General features: G+C 44.9%; 1 protein-coding gene across 2 annotated transcripts in view; it reads left to right on the top strand.

The window, feature by feature from the left end:
* Positions 1 to 20,034, top strand: part of ltbp1 (latent transforming growth factor beta binding protein 1) — a 167,359-nt gene that overhangs the window by 62,321 nt on the left and 85,004 nt on the right. For both annotated transcript variants that reach the window (XM_079249192.1, XM_079249191.1), the window contains exons 4-5: positions 2,809 to 2,960; positions 13,357 to 13,524. In XM_079249192.1, coding sequence (XP_079105318.1) covers positions 2,809 to 2,960; positions 13,357 to 13,524 — 320 coding nt within the window. The remainder of the gene's footprint in view (positions 1 to 2,808; positions 2,961 to 13,356; positions 13,525 to 20,034) is intronic.

Here is a 20,034-nt window from a genome sequence, read left to right as displayed (position 1 = left end):
AAGCCGGACCGGGATCTGGTGCCGGACCGGGATCTGGTTCCTGAAGCCGGACCGGGATCTGCTCCCTGAAGCCGGACCAGGATCTGCTCCCTGAAGCCGGCCCGGGATCTGCTCCTGGAAACCGGACCGGGATCTGGTTCCTGAAGCCGGACCGGGATCTGGTGCCCGACCGGGATCTGGTTCCTGAAGCCGGACCGGGATCTGGTTCCTGAAGCCGGACTGGGATCTGCTCCCTGAAGCCGGACCGGGATCTGGTTCCTGAAGCCGGACTGGGATCTGCTCCCTGAAGCCGGACCGGGATCTGGTTCCTGAAGCTGGACCGGGATCTGGTTCCTGAAGCCGGACTGGGATCTGCTCCCTGAAGCCGGACCGGGATCTGGTTCCTGAAGCCGGACTGGGATCTGCTCCCTGAAGCTGGACTGGGATCTGGTTCCTTAGAAGTCATCCAGCTGCATTCAAGCTGCATCTTTTCGGCTCTGTTACCTCAGAACCTAAATGAGTCCAGATGGACTCTAGTCTGGATGTAGGATGCAGGTTTAACCGTAAAGTTTCTGACGGCAGCGTGAGATTTCATCTCTCTGCTCCTCCGTCAGCTGAAACTGGTGTTTCTAGATCACCCAGCACAGACTGGCGATCATATATCCCGTGTCAGAGTTGGAGGATGTAGTGGACATGTGTCGTTCCTGGCCAATCAGCTGATTTTGAGGTTCTTCCAGTTGGAGTGAAAAAGGTTTCAATTGTTTATTCGAAGCATTTTTAGAGTTCTTGATCCAAAGTGTGTCCTGATGTCTGCTTTAAAAAAGAAAAAATTGGGGTTATTTTATGACTAACTATCAAATCGCCCCATATAGCCTGAGCCTGTTGGTCTCAGACCCACAGCTAACCTGAACCTGGAGCCTCGGCGTTGTTTTCCAGACATGCTCAGCTCCGCTCCTCATACCTCTGATCCATCTTCTCACAAATTTGGCTCATTTTTTAACGGAAATAAACAGACTTTATAACCATTTATTACCTATAAACACGATTACAACAGAGAAATGATCCGCCTAACACTCATTTTAGGATTTTACTGCTAAACATATCATTTACTAATCTTCATTAGGTTGAAATGAGGAATTAAAGCATTTCTGCTGTATTATTGTCGTTACGCGAGCCATGTCCCCAGTCTAATCTCAGAGGCAACGGACTGGGACCAGGAAGTCCAGGATGATGACTCAGTGCTGGAAGACCTGCAGGAATTTGGCAGCAGTTGGGGAAATGGTTTTATGTAAGGGCATAGATCCCACAACAGCGCGCTGATTCACAGATGCTGGCAGAGGACTGCCTGCTTAAGAGGAGATCTCTGCTGTTAATCAGAGATGCTGCTGCTGCTCTCTGGGATGAAAGTTTGAAGCTCAACCGGGTCAGCGAGGAGGAAACAGCTGGCCTCTGTCACAGGAAAGACACCTGCTGTGAAATGACGACCACAGACGGTTTTACTGGGAGGAAACTGGCTGATGTTACGGTTTATTGTCTAACTGGTAGCAGAAAATACCAAAAGTTTCCGTTCCCTGGCAGAATGTGTGTTGTTGGTTTTTCTTTTACAATGGTGGTCAAGTAGAGCGATTTATGATCAAACAGCTGAATTTTGCTCTTTGTAAATCACCAGATCACCAAGCATCTTTCATAAAATCCTTCCCAGCATCATTTCCAGAATAAATTCCAGCATCTTCCCAGTATCATTCCCATTGTCACTAGCATTCCCAGCATCTTTCCACAGTCTCCCTCAGCATAATATTAGCACAATTTCATCACTAATACAGCATCATTCCAGCATAATTTCCACCATAGTTCACAGTATCATTCCAAGCATCATTCCCAGCATCACTTCCACCATCATTCCCAGTATGATTCCCAGCATCACCTCCACTATAATTCCAAGCATCATTCCCATCGTTATTCCCAGAATCATTCCCAGCATCATTCCCAGCATCATTCCTAGTATTATTCCCAGTATGATTCCCAGCATCACTTCTACTATAATCCTAGTGTCATTCCCAGAATCATTCCCAGCATCATTCCCAGCATCATTCCTAGTATTATTCCCAGTATGATTCCCAGCATCACTTCTACTATAATCCTAGTGTCATTCCCAGCATCATTCCCAGTATCATTTCCAGCATCATTCCTAGTATTATTCCCAGTATGATTCCCAGCATCACTTCTACTATAATCCTAGTGTCATTCCCAGCATCATTCCCAGTATCATTCCCAGCATCATTCCTAGTATTATTCCCAGCATCATTCCTAGTATTATTCCCAGTATGATTCCCAGCATCACTTCTACTATAATCCTAGTGTCATTCCCAGAATCATTCCCAGCATCATTCCCAGCATCATTCCTAGTATTATTCCCAGTATGATTCCCAGCATCACTTCTACTATAATCCTAGTGTCATTCCCAGCATCATTCCCAGTATCATTTCCAGCATCATTCCTAGTATTATTCCCAGTATGATTCCCAGCATCACTTCTACTATAATTCCAAGCATCATTCCCATCGTTATTCCCAGAATCATTCCCAGCATCACTTCAACCATCATTCCCAGTATCATTCCCATCATTATTGCAGATTCATTGCAACTTCCGTGTGATCTGATCTGAATTGTTGAACAGGAATGTTTTTTTTTTTTTTTTGCACAAAAAATCACAAATGCAAAAAATGTAATTTATGTGTGTGTGTGTGTGTGTGTGTGTATTTCAGTTTGCAGTATGTTGCTTTTTAACTCTTTGCTTCTTGTTTAAATGTGTTTTTTCTTTATCTTCCAGGATTCGACCCGTGTCCATTCACCCTGGACAGAACCAGCAGTACCACATCAAGCCCAAATATTACCACACACACACCACACACACGCAGACGCACGTCCAGCCCAAACCTGAAAGGCCGATTCCCCTCACAGTGGGTCAAAACCCCGTCCACGGTGAGTCTGTCGTGGTGCCATGATGTTTCTTCTACAATGATCTGCAGGGATGTTGTTTATTGTTGTCTGTTCAACTACAGGTTGTTTATTAATTCACCAGTAAGGAGCCACTCCTCCCATAATGTGGGTTGACTGGTTTAATGAATAAATGGAGATGTCAGAGAGTTTTCTGGTAGGATTGTCTGATTGGTGTCACATGGTCCCATCATCATTCCCAGTACCTGACAAAAAAGAAAAAGATGGATGGATGGATGAACAGATGGACAGATGCACTGATGGACTGATGGACAGACGATGGATGGATGGATGGATTGGTGCACAGATGGATGGATGGATGAATGGATGAACGGTTGGATGGATGGATGGATGGATGGATGTACAGATGGACAGATGCAGTGATGGACTGATGGACAGACGATGGATGGATGGATGGATTGGTGCACAGATCGATGGATGGATGGATGGATGGATGAATTGATGAATTGATGGAAGAACGGTGGATGGATGGATGACAGTAGGATGGATGGATGAATGGACAGTGGGATGGATGGATGGATGGATGGATGGACGGTGGATGGATGGATAAATGGATGGATGGATAGGTGGATGGATGGATGGGTGGATGGATGGATGGACAGACGGTGGATGGATGGATGGATGGATGGATAAATGGATGGATGGATGGATGGATGGATGCATAGTGGGATGGGTGGATGGATGGATGGACCGATGGTGGATGGATGGATGGATGGATGGATAAATGGATGGATGATGGATGGATGGATAGACGGTGGACAGATGGATGGATGGATGGATGATGGATGGATGGATAGACGGTGGACAGATGGATGGATGGATGGATGATGGATGGATGGATAGACGGTGGATGGATGGATGGATGGATGGATAAATGGATGGATGGATGGATGGATGGATAGACGGTGGATGGATGGATGGATGGATAAATGGATGGATGATGGATGGATGGATAGACGGTGGACAGATGGATGGATGGATGGATGATGGATGGATAGACAGATGAAGAGATGAAGGAATAAGTGAATGCAGGAGAATAAGCAGCACAGGGAAACTGTGGGGGAAACTGGTAGAACATCAGGAGGTGATCAGAGGGTTGGTGGGGATGTGGCCATGTGATGGGGGCCGAACCTGTTAAGCAGGTAACCTCACGCTGCCGTCCACATCCACCCTTCTCGTTGTGGAGTTCTCCAACAGCAAGCTGAGACTGGACTTTAACTCTCATTTGTCCTTTAACATTTACTCCAAACACCAATCAACTGTTTTCATTCCTGGTTTCATGTTCTTTTCCACCTTCAAAATTACTTATCTATTCTGAGAACATCTCATCTGGAAGAGACTCTTCAGAAACGCTGGATTAATGGGTCAATAGCAACCGGAAGTGCACAGTTACAAGAAAGTTCAGTTAAAGTCAAAGATAAATGGATAAAAAAAATGGATTTTCTTCTTCTTTAAAGAAAGATTTTGTACTTCTGGCCATCTGGTCAGAGGTGCATGACGCCACTGGTTCTGTCCTTAGTCTGTCACCGGTTAGATTATTTTACCTTCATAAGTTCAACATCACCAACCAAAGTTAGCTCTGGATGTAATGGATTCAACAAGGTGGAAACTTTTTTTTTGTTTTTTGCTCCATGTTGACATGAAGTCTCATGGCATGACATGATGAAGACATCTTAAACTGAGCATCAGAATGAGGAAGTAAGGAGATTTTGCTCCATGTCGACATGAAGCATCACGCAGTTGCTGCACATCATGATGAGAATCTCCCGTTCCACCACATCCCAAAGCTGCTCTGTTGGATGTAGATCTGGTGACTGTGGAGGCCGTTGGAGGACCGTGAACTCATCGTCATGGTGGAGATGATGTGAGCTTTGTGACATGGTGCATCATCCTGCTGGAAGCTTCCATCAGAAGATGCTACACTGTGCTCAGAAAGGGATGGACATGGTCAGCCAGTAGGCTGTGGAGGTTAAACCATGTTGGTACTGAGGGAACGAAACAGCCTGTTTCCACCAAGGGGTCATATCAGCCGCACAGCCATAGATGTGAAAAGAACGGATCTTCTGGTGATCTTCTCCGGTTTTTGCTTGTGGAGATGATTAAAAATACGTACCGAGACCTGTTGATGGAAGAGTGGCCAGTATGGGTGGACATGCTTTCATGCTTCCAGCAGATTCTGATCCTACCATGTGAATGTGGAGCTGAACTGGAGACTCATCAGACCAGCAACGTTTCTCCATCTTCTATTGTCCAGTTCTGGTGAGTCTGTGTGAATTGTAGCCTCAGTTTCCAGTTTCTCAGTTTCTTCAGACCTTCTCTGTAAACTCTAGAGATGGTTGGGTGTGAAAATGCCAGTAAACACCCAGACCAACAACCATGCTGCGTTCAAAGTCACGTAAATCTTCTTTCTTCCTCATTCTGATGCTTAGTTTGAACTTCAGCAAGATGTCTTCACCATGTCATGCCATAAGACTGCCACGTGATTGGCTGGTTAGACTTCTATGTCACAGGAAGTTAAACAGGGAAGGCAGTGGATGGTGAGTTTATGCTGCATAACTAATAAATCCAGATTTCTACGTCAAATGGTTGTTCATGTCAAACAGTCTGTTTCTAAAATGCAACTTTTGCTGGTGATGAATGCCGGGAGTCCTGGTGAAGTGGTGTGTTTGCAGGAAATCATCTGAATGATCCTTGTGTTCAGAAGTGATTGCATTTGCTGGCAGTGAAAGGATTTGTTCAAGTTGCAGCTCCAGCGATAATAACATAAAGACTTAAACACTGCCTGCTGCTTGGAGCTGTCCCAAATGAGTTATTACTTTCATTTTGTGAGGCCACATCCACACAGAGACGAGGAGGTAGAAACGAGACTGAAGCGAGCAGTTGGCGCAAGCCTCAATCTGCTGAAACATGAGGAATTCCTGAGACACTTCTGAGCCCGAGAAGCAGAGTTTTCCTGTTTGGGATTTGGCTCAGTCATTGTTTTCTGTGTCGTGGTCGCCGTCTTCCATCTGACAGATTAACTACAGTCGTTCTTCACCAGCTTGGTCACTGTGGCTTGTCAGAGACTCAAGGCCGACCTCCGGCAGCAGACTCACCAGCCGCGATGCATCTACCAAGAAGTCAATATTTTCTAAAGCGGTCGTTTTTCTGACCACAGGCAGGCGGTCCGACCCGGGAAAATGAATGAGGAGGTCAGAAGACAGAGGAGAGCTGATGTTCAGCTTTAAAATAACCTCCTCTGCTCCGTCGAGCTTCCTCCAGCAGTCTGTGAATGCCTCAGAGATGGACAAACTTCAGACGGAAAGACATGGGACATGGAGGACATTTCCAGATATAACTTTCAAATAAATATTCAGCTTATTCTAAGGTCTTATTTTAGCTCCTCTAGTTCAGCTCAACCATCTGATCTGAAGATCTGAGGAAGCTTCTGTGGAATCACTTCAGCACTGTGAAGTCCGTCCATCCATCCGTCCATCCATCCATCCATCCATCCATCCATCCGTCCATCCATCCATCCATCCATCCGTCCATCCATTCATCTATACATCCATTCATCCGTCCATCCATCCATCCGTCCATCCATCCATCCATCCATCCGTCCATCCATTCATCTATACATCCATTCATCCGTCCATCCATCCGTCCATCCATCCATCCGTCCATCCATCCATCCATCCATCCATCCATCCATCCATCCGTCCATCCATCCATCCATCCATCCATCCATCCGTCCATCCATCCATCCATCCATCCATCCATTCATCCGTCCATCCATCCATCCGTCCAGCCATTCATCTATACATCCATCCATCCATCCATCCATCCATTCATCGTCCATCCATCCATCCGTCCATCCATTCATCTATACATCCATCCATCCATCCATCCGTCCATCCATCCATCCATCCATCCATCCATCCATCCGTCCATCCATTCATCTATACATCCATCCATCTATCCATCCATCCATCTGTCCATCCATTCATCCATACGTCCATCTGTCCCTCTATCCATCCATCCATCCATCCATCCATCTATCCATCCATCCATCCATCCATCCATCCATCCATCCATCCATCCATCCATCCATCCATCCGTCCATCCATTCATCTATACATCCATCCATCTATCCATCCATCCATCTGTCCATCCATTCATCCATACGTCCATCTGTCCCTCTATCCATCCATCCATCCATCTATCCATCCATCCATCCGTCCATCCATCCATCCATCCACTGTGGTTAGCACTGTGGACTCACAGCAAGAAGGTTGCTGGTTTGAGTCCCAGCTGTGTGTTACGTTAACTGATCACTTCTTAGGTGTATGTTGCTTTGGCCAAAAGTGTCTGCCAGGTTACTGTAGAATAGTACTTGGAGAAACTTTGGCTTTTCCGGCTTGTTTCAGACACATCATGTGAAATTTCCTTTAGTTCAGCTTCCACATTCAGCAACGTTCGATCTGCACCAGGAAAATAACAGTTAACCTGTTAATAAGAAAAACCAATTTTTCCCAACAGTGTTTTGCCTCGGTTAAGTGGTTTTGTTTATTTACATGTTTGAGTTTCATTTTATATTTTAAATTTTAGGGGTAAAAAAAAAAAAAAAAAAAAAAATAAAAAAAATAAAATATATATATATATATATATATATATATATATATATATATATATATATATATATATATATATATATATATATATTAAAACAAAATTTTCCCTTTTAAAAGTAATTATATTTTGTACGAAATTGCAGTCAGACCATCATTCATAATCATCAAACAACGAAGCCACAGGTCTCAGCATATCCATGTGTGATGCATAGATTTAAATTGATGTCTCATATTTCCTTACATATAGATATATGTGGAAAGAAGCCGTGATAATTTAGCTATAGTTCTTGTCTACAAGGCTAAATGAAGAGAAACCCAGCAGCTGGTTTCAGCGCCACACTTTGTGAAAGTTACAGATGTGTTTGCTCTTTTAAATCAGGAAGCCCGCAGCCTCTCCGTTCAGGCCTGTCCCACGCGACAGACGGCCTGTCAGCAGCCGGCTTTGTGCCACATCTGGGAAAGTTATTCCCCGTCTGCCCTCAGCTTTCCCTCAGCTCTCCCACATTTCCAAAATAACCTCAGACAAATGCGAGCAGCTCGGGCTGAGGGCTCCATCAGGAAGGATCCAGAATGCCAGGATGTCTGCAACAAATGTACACCAATCTGAGTTTTATTTTAATGTGGAGTTCATATTTAGCCCTTAAGACTTAAAGCCTTTATTTTGCTGTTTTCGGTCCACCTGTTTTTTTTGTTTTTTTTAATATTCAAACATGCATGAATGTGCCCAGTCTTTTTAATCCCAGTCACCACGCAGAAATGATCTGTTCAGGACAGCATCAGTTATCAGTAAGTACTGATAGTACTTTGTAGAAATAACAGATAAACAGTGAGTCAGCCTTTTCTATCTGCACATCATTCTCTTGAGTCTGGGCTTTCAGGAGAAAATGCAACAAACAGAAACTATTTACATATTCAATTCAATTAAACTTTTATTTGTATAGCACCACTTCACAACAATGTTGTCACAGGACACTTTACAGACACATCATTTCAAGCCAGTTCATACATATCCTATAATAGAAACCAACTGATTGCATCGAGTCATGACTTGCATCCAATCCCCCATCCTGAGCTGCACGAGGCGACAGTGGGAAGGAAAAAACTCCCCTTTAACAGGAAGAAAACCTCCGGCAGAACCCGGCTCAGGGAGGGCAGCCATCTGCCTCGACTGGTTGGGGTGGAGACGACAGGAAAGACGGAACAACATGTACAACTGCACTTATTCAGGAAGACCTGCGGAAAAAAGGAGAAATAAGTTAGAGACGGCAATATTGGCATATATTTATACATTAATACATTAGAGAAATAGAGCGAGGTACTTCTCAGTGCATCAGGTGACATCCCCATTGCTACATAAGTAAAGGATGGCTAGACTACCCATAACTATAAGAGCAATGAGCATAACTGCTTTTTCCTCATTTATAGCTATTTATGCTACCATTTACCTGCTGTCTCCACAAAACCCACTCCAAATCAGATGCTTCTTGGCACTACTGTGTTTCAGACCCATCTTCTCCTCTTTATTCCAGCCATAGAAGATCATTATTTTTCTTCTCTTCAGACACACACAGAACTTTCTGCTCACTTGTTCATCTTTGGCTGTTTCTGATTGAACATTATCGTCAATTTAAGCTCCCGGATTGGTGAAAAGTTTGGCAGGAAATGGCTTCTTTGTCATTTCCAAGTCAAAATAGATTTCCCCTAGCAACACAGTAGTAGTCTTTTTTTTATTATTAATTAAATGTGATAAACAATGAGAAACACTACATTTTGTGGCAGGATTGTAAATGCTGCCACAAAATGCCTGATAAAATGTCCATAGATTCCCTAAAGAGTAAGCTTACCATCACACTGACAATCCTGAGAAAAGGTGATGGTAGAAGTCATAGCTTTTGGGGGGACACAATCATTTAGTGGAATTTAAAGGGTTAAGGAGCAGCTTGGCTTGTTGCCCTCACCAGGGCCAAACGAAACCGTAAAATCAAACTGTAAAAACTGCCAAGTCCACATTAATTCTTCTGGGTAATAAACTGTTACTGTCAAGAAACCAAGAATTTGATCTGCCACTTTTTCCAGGTAATTATTATTATCATCTTAAATGGCTGTTTTATAACACGAGCACTGATGGAGGTGTTGAAGCGCTTCTGACACTTCCACCTGGGAGATTAGCTGAAACAAATCTGATCCATGGAGGTTTTAACCTGGCTGATCGTGCCTTGACTTTATAGTCTGCTGATCTCCTCTGTCCTCTGAGGCCTCCACGGTATCCCCACGAATGACTCAAAGAAGCCGTAAATGTAACAGAAAACATCAGAAAGAAAAGAAAATTCCCTTCAGACTTCTGTATTTACATCGTCTCTCCTCTCCTGCCGAGGGATAAATCTCTCCGTTTTTTTCCCTCCGGTTGATTGATGTCTGTGTTTTGTCTGCGATGCTCTCCTGACTTCCTCTCCATATGTTCGACAAGACTGGCAAAATCTGCTGGCAATGTGTGTAAACTCACACAGATGGAGAAGAGAAGCGGAGGGAGGGAAGTTTTTACCATCGCTGCTCCTCAGAGCCTCGCCAAATACTTACATGTTAGCATCGTGTAGAACATGGGGCTGCCTTTTCATTTCCAATTATCCATCCGTCTATCCATCCATCCATCCATCCATCCATCCATCCATACGTCCATCCATCCATCCATATGTCCATCTGTCCCTCTAGCCATCCATCCATCCATCCATTCATCTATACATCCATCCATCCATCCATCCGTCCATCCATTCATCTATACATCCATCCATCCCTGTCTGTAAAAAGTGTTCACAGACTGGGATTTCTGGGAATTTTCCTGAGTCCATGCAGTGGTTTCCAGTAGAATCGTGTCTGCTTTTAATGCAGAACATCACCAGCATCCAGCCTTGTTCATGCATACAGAGATTTCGCCAACATCTCTCAATCTTCTGATGATATTTTACACTGTAGATGGTGGGATCTACAATGTTTCAGGAAAAATTTTCTGAAATTGTTCTACAATTTTAGACCCAATTTGTCCCAATAACCCCCTGGCTGCAGCCTGGAGAATTGAGCTGGATATTGGGCGGAGTTGGATGTCAAATGCCTGTGATTGGGTTAGGGTTAGGGTTAGCAACGGCCACCAATCAAAATGTTGAGAGGGCGGGGCTTGATATCCAGCCCCGCCTCATTCTCCAGTCTGCAGCCAAAACCCATTAGTTTGTCTCAGATTGGTGAACCTCTGTACATCTTTCCATCTGAAAGACTCTGCCTCTCTGAAATGCTCCTTTTATACCCGTCATCTTACAGATCTGTTGCAAATTAACATAATTAGTTGTCGAATGCTTTTCCACTTGTTTCTGATTTGTGGCACCTACTTTTCCAGCCTTTTGTGTGTGTGTGTATATATATATATATATATATATATATATATATATATATATATATACACACACACCTGCGATGGACTGGTGAGCTGTCCAAGCTGTACCCTGCCTTTCACCCAAAGACTGCTGGGATAGGCTCCAGCTTCCCCGGACTAAGCGGTTAGGATAATAAATGAATGAATAGTTGAGACACAGTTTCTTTTAAATCTATTTGGCAAATGATAATTTTTAACTGCATGATTTGAGTAATGAACCAGGTCTTCAAAGGGAATTTAATCATTATTCTTATGATGCTTTTATTAAAAGATAAAAGACTTAATTTATTGTTGTACTACTTGTTTTTCTGCGCACTTCCATACAGTAAGTCATGTATGGTCATATGAAGGAAAGTACTGATTTAAAAATCCTTGAATTTACAATGAACTTGAAACGATACACACACACACACACACACACACACACACTGTCAGGCTATAAAATAGTTTAACATTTGGTTGGGCCCAGCTTTCTCTTTATCATTTTCTTGCTAAACTTTTGCAATGAATTACAGAATATTTCCATTTTTTCTCACAACTCACACAAAATAGTGTGTATGGCCCATATTAAATATTCATTGTTGCAGATATACTAACAGGATGGAGATGCTCTATTTAGCTTGTTTAAAAGATGCAACCCTCAGTGCATGATGTTAATAAGTCAGTTTGTACTCCTTTTACGTGTGCAAACTCGCTGCATGTTTTAGTACGCTCATCCTTCAGTCGAGCCGAGCCACGGTGTAGAAAGACACATATAATCAAATAAATCAAACAAAAACGGCAAATCACTTTTATTTAATTAAGAAACATCTCCTTCAAATAAAAGTCTCTCTTCTTATCCTGATGCTCCATCACTCTGGAAGAGGGTAAGTCTGGATCAGACCACATGACCTTCTTCCAGTCCGGAGTCTAATCTTTCTGCTCCCAGCAAACTGAAGCCTTCTTCTCCAGTTAGCCTCACTGTTTAGTGGTTTTCTTATGGCTGCAAAGTAAATCAGTCCTGATCCACTGAGTTCCTTCACATTGTTCATTTGGAAATGTTCTTACGTTCACCATTAAACACAGTCCTGAGATCTACTGTTGTTTTTCTCCCATTTGATCTCATGTTTAATCACAATCCTTCAGGATGTTTTCTGAGCTTATTTCTTCCTGGAAGATGATGGTTCGACACCGTCTTTTCAGTTTTTTTTATTTATTAGTTTGGGCTGTTCGTAATCCAGTTTTAGTAAGTTCTGCATCTCCAGGGATGTTTTCTCTGCTTGATGCAAATAAAGCAACCCTTCTTTAACAAACAAACATCTTTTCCACAAGCACGGGAGGATACTCATTAAGGTTAAATAACTTGCTGCAGTTGAAACATTAAAACTGTATATGTATCCACCATCATATTAAGTCCACATAATTTTAATTTTTCACATATTAGTAAGTGTTTAGTTATAGCAGGGTGTGTTATGCTGTGGTTTTTCTTGCCTCGGAGGTTTAGGAAGCCATTCCTTCGCCTGCTTGGTTTACTGAGTGAGTCTGGCGTGAACAGCTGACAGACGAAGCCGTGAGGGGCAGAGTCTCGGGTCTGGACCCGACACAGGGATGTCAGAATCAGTGCACAGGAAACAGATCCAGAAACGTGAGAATGAAAGGTAAAAGATGAAGCAAATGTCAGATCTTCCAGGAGGTAGGAGGCTGCTTGTGCTGAACGCTGAGACAGATGGGAGGGTCTTTGACCAACCTTCATCTTTTCTTCCTGCCAGGAGCGTTGGCTCTCCTGCAGGGGGCGAAGAGACGCCGCAGCCTTTTGTTTCAATCCCTCTGAGGCCAACTTCTTTCAGATAATTAGGATTTTCATGAGCTTCTCTTCTTCGTGTCAGATGCTCGAGTTGTGAGAAAAGACGAGTGGAGAGAAAAGAGGGGTGGAAGCTGACGTTGGCATGAGCTGTTTGTTGTGAAATAAAGCTTAATTTCCACCTCTCACAGACTTCTGATGAAGAATTGGATGCCATCCCAGAGTTGTGTTTGCTTACCTCTCCCACGTTTTTTTCTCCCCTTTCTTCTCGCTCACATTTCAGAGGCGCCACTGGGTTTAGGAGCAGTGGTGAAGGAGGAGGAAAGCTAGACGAGTAGTTTGAAGGAGGATACATCCTCAGCTTTTCAACACTTGTAAATTGCACACTAGCTTTTTTTTTTTTTTTTTACGTTGTTTTGTTGTTTCACCAGATGATCGAGACAAGCTTCAGCCTGAAAGTGGTTTAACTTCCAATGGATGAAAGAATAACCCGACTTGCTCTGCTCTCCCTCCCCCTCCTGCTGCTTTCTGCCATCTTTTCCACCACAGTCGGAAATCATACAGGAAGGATTAAGGTGGTCTTCACACCTACCATTTGCAAAGTGACCTGCATAGGAAGCAGATGTCAAAACAACTGCGAGAAAGGAAACACCACCACCATCATCAGTGAAAACGGCCACACCACCGATACGCTAACAGCACCCAACTTCAGAGTCGGTGAGTAAACCTGATCGCTGTTGTTAATATCACACACACACACACACACACACACACACACACACACACACACACACACACACACACACTCTGGATGTCATTGATTCAACAAGGTGGAAACATTTTTTTTGTTTTTTGCTCCATGTTGACATGAAGTCTCATGGCATGACATGATGAAGACATCTTGCTGAAGTTTAAACTGAGCATCAGAATGAGGAAATAAGGAGATTTTGCTCCATGTCGACACGAAGCATCACACAGTTGCTGCACATCATGATGAGAATCTCCCGTTCCACCACGTCCCAAAGCTGCTCTGCTGGATGTAGATCTGGTGACTGTGGAGCCGTTGGAGGACAGTGAACGCATCGTCATGGTGGAGATGATGTGAGCTTTGTGACATGGTGCATCATCCTGCTGGAAGTTTCCATCAGAAGATGCTACACTGTGCTCAGAAAGGGATGGACATGGTCAGCAGCAGGACTCAGGTAGGCTGTGCTGGTGAAACCATGTCACTACGGGGTCTGAAGTTGGACAAGAAGATGGATGGATCCATACTTCCATGATGTTCCACCAAAAATCTGATTCTTCCATCATTTACAGGGTGATCATACTTATATTCTGGTTCCTCTCCAGTTCCTTCTTCGATGCTGTCTTATGTTCACAACTTCTATATGACTTTGTAATTCCTGCACTTGATAAATTTACTCCAGGTTTTCCTTTCTGTCTGATCCTCATTTTTGTTTCAGTTGTGTTTAGTCTTCATGGCCAGGAGTTGATTTAGTTTTAAAAAGTTTGCAACTTGAAAGAGGTTTGCATATTTCTGCCTCTGCCGTAGAGGATATCATTAAAACATTCAGGAAATCCAAAGAGCTTGACGGGCAAACCAAAACCCGACAAACAGCAGAGAAGGTGCTGTATGTTAACCTGGTCCAGAGTCCCAGAGGCCGCATCCACGTCTCCGGGCTCAGAGGCATCTGGGATCGACCATCACACAGTGGAAACCAGGACTGGAGTCAGTATTCCAGATCTTTGTTAAAAAAATGGAGTCGGAGCAGAAGGAGAATGCAGACTGACAGCAGCAAGACCAAGAATCCAGTTCTGTGATGGATCAGAGTTCTGCAGAATAAACTGTGAAAACTCCATGAGATCTCCTGGAGCGCCATAATTATTCTCTGCAACAGTACAACTTAACTGTGGGGCGTATTGTGATGGAAAGTTTACACTTCAGGTGACCAAAAGACATTTTCCAGGCATTTATATTCCATCCTGGAGGTTTACAATCCAGCCACGAACTGCAGCGATCATTCAGAGACTCTACATAGGAAATCCACAATGATCCATGAAAACAGCAATTTTTAAATCAGATTTTCATCATAAAAAAGATCATTATCCCTACTGGGTTAATAAGAAACCTCTGCTTTGGTCTGAAGACCGTGATGAAGCCACTTCCTGTCAAATTTTTTACCAACCAAAGTCAGAGAATCAGGTTCAGCGTTCAAGGTGTGTTGACCAAACAGTCCAGGAAGTTTTTTTCTTTTGTCTGTGGTAGGAATGAACCAGCTGGTTTCAGCTGGTTCCACAAACAAATGTGAAAAATGAAACCATCGTGAGGGGAAAAGTCGTGCCAGTGTGTCGGTATCAGGGCGACCTTGCTGGCTGGAGACTGGAGAGGAAAACTGAAACAGCCTGCAGGTTTTGCAGCACCTGATGTGGGAGCTGTTTCATGTGCAGATCCAGCAAACTGTGCCTGGACCTGCCTGAGTCCATGAAGGGAGCGGATCAGCGTTCCCGACTCCAACACATGCAGAAACATGGAAGAATGGAATTCCTGTCTGACTCAACTGAACAAATTAATGCCGACGGATCGACACAAGCTCAGGGAAAAAGCCCTCAGACTGTTAATTCTGGGTGACCTGGGGGGACGGGGGTTTGATTTCCTCATGGAATCGGGGGTCCAGAAACCCTTCAGACGAGAAGAGAAAATTCTCTGTTTTGTTTTTACATTTATTTAATATTTAGCTTAGTCTTCTCGTTTTCCCATAATGTTCATTGGAGCTGATGTCTGGCGAAGGCCAGGAAAGCCAGGACTCTTTGTTTTTTTAAGCCCTGAGCTGTGACTGGATGTCTTATCCCGCTGCAGGATGCATCTTTCCTCATCATGGTGGAGAGATTCCCTCTGGTTTGACTGGTTTCTTTGGTCAAAACAGGCCTGGATATTCAGAGGTTCCAGGTCTACGGTACCAGGTGGTTACTGTCAGTAAAGTCAACAAACCTGGCGTCCTGTTAACTGTAGATGTCTGCAAAATAATCTGAGATAAAGCGGCTTTTAACTTCTAAAGCACAGACATGTTCTCACCTGTGCAAACCTGCAGCTCCTCTAAAAGCACATTCTGCTACAGGGTGGGAATCTGCTCACACCGTCCACATCATCAGCCTCACCTGTTCAGCTTCCTGTCCACACAGATATCTAACCAGTCAGGAAACTGAGGCTACAATTCACACAGACTCACCAGAACTGGACAATAGAAGATGGAGAAACATTGCTGGTCTGAAGAGTTTCCAGTTCAGGCTCCATGTTCAGATGGTAGACTCAGCATTTGGTGGAAACATCAGAAAAGCATGTCCATCTAAACATCCAGTACCACCATGACATGGTTTAACCAGCACAGCCTACCTGAGTCCTGCTGCTGACCATGTCCATCCCTTTCTGAGCACAGTAGCATCTTCTGATGGGGGGGCAGACTGAAAGACTAAAAAACACTTGGGAGTTTTGGCAATGGACATATTGGTAAAAGTACCAAAGGGAAATGATGATGAACTCGGAGAGCGAAAAAACGCTGCCAAGGCCTTTAAAAAGTTCCTGGATCCAAACGGTGATCCAGATCCATCCATCCATTATCCAAACTGATTAGTCCAATTCAGGGTCGCGGGGAAGCTGGAGCCTATCCCACTGTCTCTGGGCGAAACGCAGGGTACACCCTGGACAGCTCGCCAGTCCATCGCAGGGCGGTGATCTGGATCACCATCAAAATTTAATCAGTTCTTCTTTTTAACAATTCCAACAAGTCCTGAAAATTTCATGAAAATCTGTCTAGAACTTTTTGAGTTATCTTGAACAAACAGACAAATAGATAAATGCCGGTAAAAACATAACCTCCTTGGCGGAGGTAAATATGATCATCTACCATCAAACAACAACATTACTAAAGTAGGATCTGTCTCACTGAAAAGTCGGCTCGCCTGAAGTAGTTTGCAGATGTTCCTGCTTTAAAACGTTTCACACTAAAGCAGAAGAATAAATAGTAATACTGACACTGACATGGTTTTAACTGTAGTTAACTACAATACAGGCACTAAACTAATGATACATTTCTTAAAATGTTTCTTTGGTTCATGTGGGTGGGGGGGAGCTTGACATTATTGCTGTTGGTGAAAAGGTGTCCTTCAGAAAACCACTGGGAACCACTGTTCTAATGGAAACTTCCAGCAGGATGATATCACAAAGCTCACATCATCTCCACTATGACGATGCATTCACTGTCCACCAATGGCCTCCACAGTCACCAGATCTACATCCAGCAGAGCAGCTCTGGGATGAGGTGGAACGGGAGATTCTCATGGTGATGAGGTGGAACGGGAGATTCTCATGGTGATGAGGTGGAACGGGAGATTCTCATGATGATGAGGTGGAACGGGAGATTCTCATGGTGATGAGGTGGAACGGGAGATTCTCATGGTGATGAGGTGGAACGGGAGATTCTCATGATGATGAGGTGGAACGGGAGATTCTCATGGTGATGAGGTGGAACGGGAGATTCTCATGGTGATGAGGTGGAACGGGAGATTCTCATGGTGATGAGGTGGAACGGGAGATTCTCATGGTGATGAGGTGGAACGGGAGATTCTCATGGTGATGAAGTGGAACGGGAGATTCTCATGGTGATGAGGTGGAACGGGAGATTCTCATGGTGATGAGGTGGAACGGGAGATTCTCATGGTGATGAGGTGGAACGGGAGATTCTCATGGTGATGAGGTGGAACGGGAGATTCTCATCATGATGAGACGGAACGGGAGATTCTCATGGTGATGTGCAGCAACTGTGTGATGCTTCATGTCAACATGGAGTGTTTTTTGTCCTTGTTTTGCCCCACAAACACCTGAACTCATCCAAATAAGAAAGAACGAGTGAAACATCCGCAGTGTGTTTGTGTCTGCAGACAACTACACCTACACGCTTTTTGTTTTGGCGTGTGTTGCTGTTTCGCGGCAGCGTTATATTTTTATCCTCACAGGGCGTTGCAGATGTTCAGAAACAAAGCTTGTGTTTCATGAACCTGTTCAGACTCGCTCCACTGCTCCCCTCCCTTCAGCCTTCCCTCCCCTACTTCTGCCACCAACCTGAACCAAAAGCAGTTTATCTGTGATCCACACACAACGGAAAGATGTGAGATGGTATAAATCATACCTGTCAGCTGGGAGTGTTGATTCATGACACAAAGTTAGGAAAAGGTGGATCTGTTTCTACTCGCTCACTGCTTTAATGACCTGTAGGTCATTTTACAGAGTCATCACGTCCAGGACACACAGATTTCTGATGGATTTATCAACGTTCCTGTAAACAAAGGAGAAACAGACGTTTTAAAAATGCAGAAAGTTTACCATAAACCTTTTTTCTGCTGATTTATTAGTTAGATACCAGAGGAATAACATTTACTGGAGAATCATCCCAGACGTTCATCCAACTGTCTAGTTTTTAGCTTGACACATACTTTCGTCATGCTATATACATACAAGTTAGAATTGTGTTACCTTTGCCCCATTCACACACTCCAGAAATGCAGTTATTTGCAAACCATTTAAACCGGTGGTCTCATCCTCTGGTTCTCTGGTTCTTCTTCATGAAAAGGAAACATGAAACTGTTGTAGGCGAGGGGCTAGTAGGATCCAAAGAGCGGACACTTTGAGTACAGAGAGAGGTTTATTGATTTTCCACAGATTCCTGTGAATTCTTCCAACGGAGCTTTCAGAGACTGGCAGACTGGCGGGCATCAGGAGGAAGGCAGGCAGGGGAGCAAGCGAACGAACAGGCAGGCGGGCTTTCTCTAGCAGGAGGAAGACAGGACAGGTTACAATCAGGGTCAAGCATAAGCAACGTGAGCTGAGGCCGAGAGCTGTTTTACCGCAGGGCAATCAACAATCTGGCGCTGGATAGCAGGCAGAGCTGGTCTTAAATAGGTGGTTCGTTGATTGCTGAGATGTGGATCAGCTGTGCCTCCAGTTGTCAGCTGACCGCGCCCACCAGGAAACAGGAATCACCACAGTACCCCCCCCTCAACGGGAGCCACCCGGTGACCGGAACTTCTCGGGATGGGCCCGACGGAAATCCCTGACCAGGGAAGGATCAAGGATGAAAGAGCAGGGGACCCAGGCCCGCTCCTCAGGACCATAACCCTCCCAGTCCACCAGAAACTGGAAGCCCCGGCCGCGACGGCGCACATCCAGAAGACGCCGGACGGTGTACGCCGGGCGACCAGCCACAAGCCGGGCGGGAGGAGGGGGCCTGGAAGGAGGGACCAGAGGACTGGAAGACACAGGTTTTAACTGGGAGACGTGGAAGGAGGGATGAATCCGCATAGATTGGGGGAGCTGCAGGCGAACCACCGTGGGATTGATGACCCGCTGGATCTCAAAGGGTCCCAGGTAGCGGGGAGCCAACTTCTTGGCGTCAGTGCGCAAGGGAATGTTCTTTGAAGATAACCAGACCTTCTGACCAGGAGCATATTTGGGCTCAGCTGTGCGATGGCGATCGGCCTGGCGTCGACTCCGTTCCCCAGCCCGAAGCAGAGCAGTCCGAGTCGTCCTCCAGGCCCGACGACAACGGCGGATGTGGTACTGAACTGATGGAACAGCTACTTCAACCTCTTGGACAGGGAACAGGGGCGGCTGGTACCCAAGAGAGCCTTCAAAAGGAGATAAACCAGAAGCTGAGGATGTGAGGGAGTTGTGTGAGTACTCAACCCAGTCCAGATGGTCGCTCCACGATGACGGGTTGGATTCAGCCACACAATGAAGGACGGTCTCCAGGTCCTGGTTTGCTCTCTCGGCTTGACCGTTAGTCTGGGGGTGGAAACCGGAGGACAAACTGACCGTGGCACCGATGGATAGACAAAAAGCCTTCCACACCTGGGAAGTGAACTGGGGTCCCCGGTCAGATACTATGTCAGTGGGCAATCCATGGAGTCGGAAGACATGGTGCACTAACAGGTCGGCAGTTTCCTTGGCTGAGGGGAGCTTGGGAAGAGCGACGAAATGCACAGCCTTGGAAAAATGGTCCACTATAGTCAGGATGGTGTCTTTACCTTTTGAAACAGGTAGGCCGGTAACAAAATCCACTGCAATGTGCGACCAGGGTCTGCTAGGGACAGGCAGAGGACGTAGAAGACCAGCTGGGGGTCGATGCAAGGCCTTACTCCTAGCACAAGTGGTACAGGCAGCCACGAACTCCTGCG

The sequence above is a fragment of the Telmatherina bonti genome (assembly GCF_933228915.1).
Source record: "Telmatherina bonti genome assembly, chromosome: 11".
In the NCBI taxonomy this organism is placed as follows: domain Eukaryota; kingdom Metazoa; phylum Chordata; class Actinopteri; order Atheriniformes; family Telmatherinidae; genus Telmatherina; species Telmatherina bonti.
Note: the sequence above shows the minus strand (reverse complement) of the source record. Positions and strands in the feature narration are given on the sequence as shown.